The sequence below is a fragment of the Alosa sapidissima genome, chromosome 23, assembly GCF_018492685.1.
Source record: "Alosa sapidissima isolate fAloSap1 chromosome 23, fAloSap1.pri, whole genome shotgun sequence".
Lineage (NCBI taxonomy): Eukaryota > Metazoa > Chordata > Actinopteri > Clupeiformes > Clupeidae > Alosa > Alosa sapidissima.
The window spans coordinates 27,034,920-27,044,919 of record NC_055979.1 but is presented as its reverse complement, the minus strand read 5'-3'; the positions used below and the strand labels follow the sequence as shown (position 1 = coordinate 27,044,919).

General features: G+C 42.3%; 1 protein-coding gene across 3 annotated transcripts in view; it reads left to right on the top strand.

The window, feature by feature from the left end:
- Positions 1-10,000, top strand: part of prkx (protein kinase X-linked) — a 38,993-nt gene that overhangs the window by 11,947 nt on the left and 17,046 nt on the right. For all 3 annotated transcript variants that reach the window (XR_006026857.1, XR_006026856.1, XM_042081110.1), the window contains exons 2-3: positions 2,960-3,128; positions 9,092-9,355. Coding sequence is in view for 1 of the 3 variants with exons in the window: in XM_042081110.1 (XP_041937044.1) it covers positions 2,960-3,128; positions 9,092-9,355 (433 nt within the window). In the remaining 2 variants the exon portion in view is untranslated. The remainder of the gene's footprint in view (positions 1-2,959; positions 3,129-9,091; positions 9,356-10,000) is intronic.

The window sequence follows — 10,000 nt, the reverse complement described above, 5'->3', positions numbered from 1 at the left end:
CTTTTGCCTCTGATTGGCGACATGAGCACCAGAGACTCAGCAACGGATAAAGGAAATAAATGCGACAAAACAGCCAATGAAAAACGAGGAGAATAGACCCATAGAGTTAGCCCAAGAAAAGTAGGGCTACTGTTCCGCCCAATTCTGTTATTCCAGGTCCATGCTCTGATAACAGCTCAGACACGGAATGTACGGTATATGGAGAGCAGTTGAAAGGTGACTTTGAAATTGTGGCGTTAAAAAGGTGACCAATGGAAAAATGTGATGCAGCTAAGGCGCACCAGTGCAACCAATGCAAAAAGATAGCCTGGAGCCCTGGGAGGCTACGTATGGTTAACCCAAATATATTTATCTCAAAGTAATCAGAAATAGTAAAGAAATGCAGTCCGCATGGAGATGTCATGGGGAGAAAATAGAATGTATGTGAGGGCATGGATGTAATGCAGGTGGCAGTATAATGAGTGAGTGTGTATGTGTGTGTGTGTGTGTGTGTGTGGGGGGGGGGGGGGGGGCTAATGGGGTATGTGTTTGTTTGGGGTGTGTGTGTAATGCAGGTGTCAGTGTGATAGGTGTAACAACACACACACATGCACACACACACACACACATGCACATGCACATAGACACAAACACATACACATTGCCTCTATCTATTTCTACCACACACACTGTAATTCTCCCTCACAACAACAACACCACCAACATGCTGCATGTGTATAGCAACAAACATGTGTCTTTTCAGTACACCCCAAAGTGCTTTTACAGTGAAGGGGGAAACTCATTAACCACTTTCAATGTTCCTCTCTCTCTCTCTCTCTCTCTCTCTCTCTCTCTCTCTCTCTCTCTCTCTCTCTCTCTCGGGCAGCCGTGGCCTACTGGTTAGCGCTTCGGACTTGTAACCGGATGATTGCCGGTTCGAACCCCGACCAATAGGCATGGCTGAAGTGCCACTGTTGTAGCAGGCAGCTCACTGCGCTGGGATTAGTGTGTGCTTCACCTCACTGTGTGTTCACTGTGCGCTAAGTGTGTTTCACTAATTCACGGATTGGGATAAATGCAGAGACCAAATTTCCCTCACGGGATCAAAAGAGTATATATACTTATACTTATACTTATACACTCTCTCTCTCACACACACACACACACACACACACACACACACACACACACACGCACGTTATTACAAAGCCACATCACTTCTCCACCGGAGTGCCGCTGTGTTTGTAGCCTCTGCTAGGTCACTATGGAGACACAGCAGGTGCTGACAAAGATCCCTTGTCCTGAGGTGATTGGTGTGTGAGAGACAGGCCGAATAAGGGTGTGTGTGACAGAGACAGGAGAGGAGAGTAAGGGTGTGAGTGTGTGTGTAAGTGAGAGGAGTGAGAAAGGGTGTGTGTGTGTGAGTAACACACACACACACACACACCCTTACTCTCCCTTCTCACTTACACACACAGAGTAAGTCAGAAGGGAGAGTAAGGGTGTGTGTGTGTGAGTAAGGGTTTGTGTGTGTGTGTGGAAGTGCTAGTTGTGTAAAATAAGCCTACATTCCACCCAGGCCAGTTCACGGGCGGGGCAGCATGGCTCATGTTCTCTTTTGTTTCATGCATCTCTCTCTCTCTCTTTCTTTTCTCTCTCTCTCTCTCTCTTTCTTTCTTTCTTTCTTTCTTTCTTTCTTTCTTTCTTTCTTTCTTTCTTTTCTCTCTCTCTCTCTCTTCTCTTCATGTTTCTCTGTTTCTCTTTCTGTTCTTTTTTGAAATCTTTTTACTTTGTCTTGTGTTTTTCTATTTCAGTTCTGTTTGTCCTTTCTCTTCCACACACGTACACACACACACACACACACACACACACGTGAAATGCATGTATGTGTGTGTGTGTGTGTGTGTGTGTGTTTCAGCACTGCTCTTAATCACACAGACAGTGGTGGTTTGTGTGTGTGACTCAATGTCAGTCACCAGTCAGGTGTTCAAGGCGAAACTTCAGATGACACAGAAGATACAAGCACACACACACACACACACACACACACACACACACACACAATGATGAACCAGACTTAAACTCACACATGGGGACAAAGACGCACACACACAAACTTTTTCCTACTTCAACAGTATATTACGTAATAGGCCTACTCACTGAACCACCTTGCTTATTGTCTTTGCTCCTTGCTTATTATGTCAGAGGATTCATATGATTTCAACTGGCGTAGCTTACAGTACATAGGCAGTTGCAGAACTGTTTGGATTTACATACAAGTTGGTTCAGTATTGCAAGCAACTCCTCTATATTGTATTTTACCACGTCTGCTTGCGGACCACTTGGGAAAGCTTGCACACTTTGAGAAACACTGGTCTACATCAATGTCTGCATCATCTCCAACAGGGAACTGGGTGTGTCTGTCTTTCTGTCTATTTGTCCCTCTCTCTCTCTCTCTCTCTCTCTCTCTCTCTCTCTCTCTCTCTCTCTCTCTCTCTCTCTCTCTCTCTCTCTCTCTCTCTTTCTCTCTCGCACTCACACTCACACTCACACTCACACTCACACTCACACTCACACTCACACTCACACTCACACTCACACTCACACTCACACACACACACACACACACACACACACACACACACAGTTCCCAGTGTGAGATGATGTAAATATTGATATTCATTTGTGTGCTTCTTTGCTCCCCTGTGTGAGGTGAAATCTGGTGCATCCTTGGCTGCTCTCCGCTCTGTTCAGTGTGTGTGTGTGTGTGTGTGTGTGTGTGTGTGTGTGTGTGTGTGTGTGTGTGTGAGTGAGTGAGTGAGTGAGTGACAGCATCATGAGAGTATGCAGTGTTTGTTTGCCTCGGGTGTTGTGTATTGATGTTCTACTGACTCTCTCTCTCTCTCTCTCTCTCTCTCCCCTCACACACACTCACACACACACACACACACACACACACACACACACCCATCCCCTGCAGGCACAGGCACGTTCGGGCGTGTGTTTCTGGTTCGGGATAAGAAGAGTCGTGGGTTCTTTGCACTGAAGGCCATGAAGATCCCCGACGTGATCCGACTCAAACAGGAGCAGCACGTCCACAATGAGAAGGAGGTCCTCAGTGAGGTCAACCACCCCTTCCTCATCAAGCTGTAAGTCTCGCGCACACACACACACACACTCTGACACACACAGTGTCACACTAGACACACGTACATCAGTGTTGCGCGGTCTGCCCGAAATTAAGCGGTTGCCCGCGGATGACCGTGGTCACCCGCGGTTATGAGTCATAAAGAAAATATTTTAATGATATTCGGGTCATTTGCGGGCGGGTCAGTTAAAATTAATTAAATATATATTTTCTACAAATAGGCCTAGGCCTACTTAAAATATCACAAGAAGGCTGGCATCAATACAGTAAAGCATCAATAGGCCTACAGTAAAGTCAACAGTAAAGAAGCTGAAGACGCGAGTTAAAAATAATAGACACCCCTTCAGGAAAAGCGATATAGGCTATGGGAAATTTTGGGAAAAGTTCTTAAAGAAGATGACAGTAAGTTATGGTCTATGTAGGCCTGCTTCTTGCGAAGCCATTTAAAAGTATGACAGCCAAAACGGGCAGCCTGCAGGAATAAATGTTATGGCACAGACTACACATCCTATGTATAGGTTCGCGCATGCATAAAAGTTACAGTTCGTTGTGTTTGTGACTTTAAACAGTGGATGTGCTTTTGTAAAGCTTTGTGCTTCATTCAGCATTATAAACCAGTTCTTACGCTAACGTTTTGACCAGCAATGTATCTCTCTTGCCTACCTTGCCTCACCATTTCTGTTTTCGAAAGAAAGATGTATGTCCATGGCCTTCACATCTTATCCTAGTGTTCTAATCCTTGGTGGTTGCGTGCGTTCTTGCGCTCTTATTCTCATTCTCTCTCCTACGCAAACATTATGTTCTGCATGCCTAAATAAATTAGTTTGTTTTACAGAAATGGCCTACTGTCACACTGCATGCAGACTATAACCAAAAGCACACATTTTGTAAATAAGCGGGTCGGATCGCGGGTCGGGTATAATTTTGTCCTAATTAATATTCGCGGTCCGAGTTGCGGTCGGGTTGATTAAAATATCGGGTGACCGCGGGCCGCTTGTGACCAAACCCGCGCAACACTGACGTACATACACACTCACACATACACACACGTACACACACACAGGTGCATACACATGCACACATGCACAGACACACACACACACTCACACGCACACACACATACTCATGCAGGCAAACACACAGACACACACACACACACACAGACACACACGCAGAGAAGCGCCCACACCCTGTGATCTCATGATTTATTAAATCAGACTCACAGAGGCTCACAGTACCTGCTTTGATTCGGCCGACACTACCAGTCAAAAGCTTTGAAACTCCTACTCTTTCATGGGTCTTTCTTTATTTGAATACTGCATTGTAGAACAAAACTGACCACACAAAAGTATGAATTAACGCGCGTAGGGCTATGCCGTAAACGGGGTTCCCACAGGTCATGGAATTTATTTTTGTAATATAGAATTTTGATAAAGTATATTCATAGATGTGGAAAGTCAGGAAGGAAATTGGGAGCAAAGGGTGTTCACAATTTCGAACAAATTTGCGCAACGTGGTTAAATCACGATTTAGCCAGTTGTCTTCTATTTCAACAAATCCTTGCAGGATTTTTAATGCTTTCTTTAAACGTGCATGCAGGTTTGTTGCGGGACAGAGACACAAGGAGAGGCTGTGCAAAGGTGCCCATAGCACTACAATGAAAGGATTTCATCCAATTTAAGGAGTACAATATAGAAAATGATTGTGTGGTGTAGAGTGCGGATCAGGCCGCAAATTTCTGTCCGACAGAGTTGCGTCCGAACCCGACAGGCATTTTCATTATTATGTCCGAACCCGACCCGAGCCCGACGCAGATGATGCCTCAGTTATTCCCATTCTAGTGATTAAACCTTCACGTTTGTGGATAGCCTGTCTTTTTAGCCCATTAAACGGAACACACAACAAATTGTCTACAGAATCAGATGAGCGTGCACGCACACAGGTCACACACAGCGCACATTAACACAGAGGCCCAAGCAAGCATAGCCTAAATCAGTGGTCCCCAAACTTTTTCTTCCGAGGGCCAGCTCGCTATGCCTGGCTCCAAGAGAGGGCCAGAGACTCGGAGTAGTTCTATATCAGTAACCATAAATAGCTTAGTGCTGTGAACAACAGCAGTCTACCTTAGTTGAATATTCTATTACATGTAATCATAGGCTATTGCAATTTAATACCATTGTTAGCTGTGTTTATATTGTCATCATGCCATATCAGTGTAACATTTATTAAATAATACTAATAAAAAAAATGTTTGCATTCCCAAAAGTATTAGCAGGGAGTCCCAAAAGCATATTTTATTAAAATATGTGTAAACTCTGTGTCATACACAGCTCAAGTTGTGAATATCCTACAAATAATTTAAAGTTCTCAAACTATGAGAATTTTATGAAGTGCTGAAGTGGTCTGAAATGACCACCATTCTAACTTTCAGTCACCTGATGAGAACTTTGTGAACTCTTTGTATGAACATTTGAACAAGTGAATAAAAAATAGAAATAATTATCCCAGAAAATCCTAGAAATATGACTAGTTAGTTAGTTATTAACAATTAATTGATACATTTTTTAAATACTTTGAGCACTGATGCAGTCAGCATAGGCCTCTTACATTGTTTGCAGGTAGGCTTACATTTCATTCCGTTTTCGATGGCAAACGCAAAACAGCGCCAAAACAACCACCGGTGGACAAAAAGAGTATTACATGTGTACTGTTAAGACTCGCCATAGAGAATGAATGGGGGAAATTGCGGAGGTTTTAGTTTGGCGATGTTGTACTCCCGTGCGGGCTGGATGATATATACTACGGACATGTTTTGGGGGGCCACCTAAAATGAGGTGGCGGGCCGTATCCGGCCCGTGGCCGTAGTTTGGGGACCACTGCCCAAGACTGTGCTTATGTGCATATGTGCGATGTGCATAACCTTTGTTTATGTAGTCGTGAGACGTGACAACGCGTGTGCGGCATGCCTGAAATGCGTTGTCACGATAAACAAATCTTGCACACAGGAAGAAAGCTATTAGGTCTTTTTTACATTTTACTTTATTCTCAAAAAACAAACGTTTGCATCATGTAAAGCAGACCTGTTGGTTACCCAACATAATAAGGAATTTAAATGTAAAGCTTCCAATGCATATCGTCCCCATGTGTCCGAACCCGACTACAATTTCTAAATATTTGTCCGAACCCGACCCGACCCGTCGGGTCCCGTCGGGCTCGGGTCGGGTAGCCACACTCTAGTGTGGTGGTCAGTGTTGATATTGTGGTGGGCCGCCACAAATAAGTCAGTGTATGGGAAACACTGAATTTTGTTGTAGCAGTTTAAAATGTACTTGCCAATATACATTCATTCAAATATATCTCCACACAGAATTAGGGTATATCTGGTTATTCACTTGTCTGCTTGCTTTTTTTGTTTGTTTGTTTTTTGTAAGTTTTTTTTTTGGGGGGGGCTTTTTATGCCTTTAATTTGACACACACCACAGCTGGGGCCACTTTTCTGCTTGAGTCGTTGTGGTTAACCCAACTTTGTTTATTCAATGCCCATTGATATTCATCTTCCGCTCTAAAAAAAAAAGTGAAATTTTTTAACGCTATACGGCTGCTCTGAAATCTTTGGCCAGTATGTTGTGCCATTCATTAAAACGTCATGGAAATCCATTTTTTCCTGTCAAGGAAATGTCACGGAATTTTATATTTGACTTCGAATGGAAACCTTGAGTAAACAAAAAGAGTAAACAAAGCAACGTGCTTTATATTTTAGGCTCTTCAAAGCAACGTGCTTTATATTTTAGGCTCTTCAAAGCAACGTGCTTTATATTTTAGGCTCTTCAAAGCAACGTGCTTTATATTTTAGGCTCTTCAAATCAACGTGCTTTATATTTTAGGCTCTTCAAATCAACGTGCTTTATATTTTAGGCTCTTCAAATCAACGTGCTTTATATTTTAGGCTCTTCAAATCAACGTGCTTTATATTTTAGGCTCTTCAGAGCAACGTGCTTTATATTTTAGGCTCTTCAAATCAACGTGCTTTATATTTTAGGCTCTTCAAATCAACGTGCTTTATATTTTAGGCTCTTCAAATCAACGTGCTTTATATTTTAGGCTCTTCAAAGCAACGTGCTTTATATTTTAGGCTCTTCAAAGCAACGTGCTTTATATTTTAGGCTCTTCAAAGCAACGTGCTTTATATTTTAGGCTCTTCAAATCAACGTGCTTTATATTTTAGGCTCTTCAAATCAACGTGCTTTATATTTTAGGCTCTTCAAATCAACGTGCTTTATATTTTAGGCTCTTCAGAGCAACGTGCTTTATATTTTAGGCTCTTCAGAGCAACGTGCTTTATATTTTAGGCTCTTCAAATCAACGTGCTTTATATTTTAGGCTCTTCAAAGCAACGTGCTTTATATTTTAGGCTCTTCAAATCAACGTGCTTTATATTTTAGGCTCTTCAAATCAACGTGCTTTATATTTTAGGCTCTTCAAATCAACGTGCTTTATATTTTAGGCTCTTCAAATCAACGTGCTTTATATTTTAGGCTCTTCAAATCAACGTGCTTTATATTTTAGGCTCTTCAAAGCAACGTGCTTTATATTTTAGGCTCTTCAAATCAACGTGCTTTATATTTTAGGCTCTTCAAAGCAACGTGCTTTATATTTTAGGCTCTTCAAATCAACGTGCTTTATATTTTAGGCTCTTCAAATCAACGTGCTTTATATTTTAGGCTCTTCAAATCAACGTGCTTTATATTTTAGGCTCTTCAAATCAACGTGCTTTATATTTTAGGCTCTTCAAATCAACGTGCTTTATATTTTAGGCTCTTCAGAGCAACGTGCTTTATATTTTAGGCTCTTCAAAGCAACATGCTTTATATTTTAGGCTCTTCAGAGCAACGTGCTTTATATTTTAGGCTCTTCAAATCAACGTGCTTTATATTTTAGGCTCTTCAAATCAACGTGCTTTATATTTTAGGCTCTTCAAATCAACGTGCTTTATATTTTAGGCTCTTCAAATCAACGTGCTTTATATTTTAGGCTCTTCAGAGCAACGTGCTTTATATTTTAGGCTCTTCAAATCAACGTGCTTTATATTTTAGGCTCTTCAAATCAACGTGCTTTATATTTTAGGCTCTTCAAATCAACGTGCTTTATATTTTAGGCTCTTCAAATCAACGTGCTTTATATTTTAGGCTCTTCAAATCAACGTGCTTTATATTTTAGGCTCTTCAGAGCAACGTGCTTTATATTTTAGGCTCTTCAAATCAACGTGCTTTATATTTTAGGCTCTTCAGAGCAACGTGCTTTATATTTTAGGCTCTTTAAATCAACGTGCTTTATATTTTAGGCTCTTCAAAGCTTCTGCTGTGAGGATAGTAATTCACACACCTGCCGTTCTCTCTAGCAGTCCTGGAGGAGTTCCCATTCATGTCCAGCACTTGTCGGCTGCTTTTCTCTCACTCATGTTAATCGAGAAGTATTCCAGGTGACTCTCTATTGAAGTGATGATCATGAATGTCATGAATGGAGGCTATTTTGAAGAATCTAATGCATTAAACATGTTTAGTTTTTTTTTTTTTTTTAAACAAAAGAATTCAAAGTATGTTTCATGATTCTGATTGTTTAAATTAGCCTCCGTGACGTCATGACTGCTACGTTTATTTAAGCTGCAGGTCAGACATATGGCACCGTTACCCTAGCCAGCTCCCCTGCCCTCCTGCCCTCAAGAATGTGCACAGATAAGCGTGTGTGTGTGTGTGTGTGTGTGTGTGTGTGTGTGTGTGTGTGTGTGTGTGTGTGTGTGTGTGTGTGTGTGTGTGTGTGTGTGTGTGTGTGTGTGTGTGTGTGTGTGTGAGAAGAGATATCATAATGATTGGTTGTTCTCAATTCTTATGTCCTGTTTGCCTTTATGTGTGTGTGTGTGTGTGTGTGTGTGTGTGTGTATGAACCTGTGTGTGTGTGTGTGTATAGGTTCTGGACTCATCACGATGATCGGTTCCTCTACATGCTGATGGACTACGTTCCGGGCGGAGAACTCTTCAGCTACCTGCGGAGCCGCGGTCGCTTCGGCAACACCACGGGTATGTTCTACTCGTCGGAGATCGTGTGCGCCATCGAGTACCTGCATGCTCGGAACATCGTCTACCGCGACCTCAAGCCCGAAAACATCCTGCTGGACCGCGACGGACACATCCGACTCACTGACTTTGGCTTCGCCAAGAAGCTCTCCGACAGGTAGACACACACACTCACTAAGACACACATTGATACACACACTAAGACACACATTGATATACACACACACATACATAAACATAGACACACACACACTGAAGACACACATTGATATACACACACATATACATATACACACACACACATACATACACACACACACACTCACACACACTAAGACACACATTGATACACACACACACACACACACACACACACACACTAAGACACACATTGATACACACACACACACACACACACACTAAGACACACATTGATACACACATACATAAACATAGACACACACATACATACACACACACACACACTAAGACACATATTGATATACACACACATATACATACAGTACACACATACATACTCACACACATACATACACACACACACACTAAGACACACATTGATACACACACACACACTAAGACACACATTGATATACACACACACATACATAGACAGACACACACACACACTAAGACACACAGGGATATATACACACACTCTCACACATACATTCACTCAGGGCTTGGTGCGTGCGTGCGTGCGTTTGCGCGCGTGCACGTTCGCATACAGAAGTGAAACCTGAGAGCTTGCCGTCTGTGGTAGGGCTACTTTGGCCGTGTG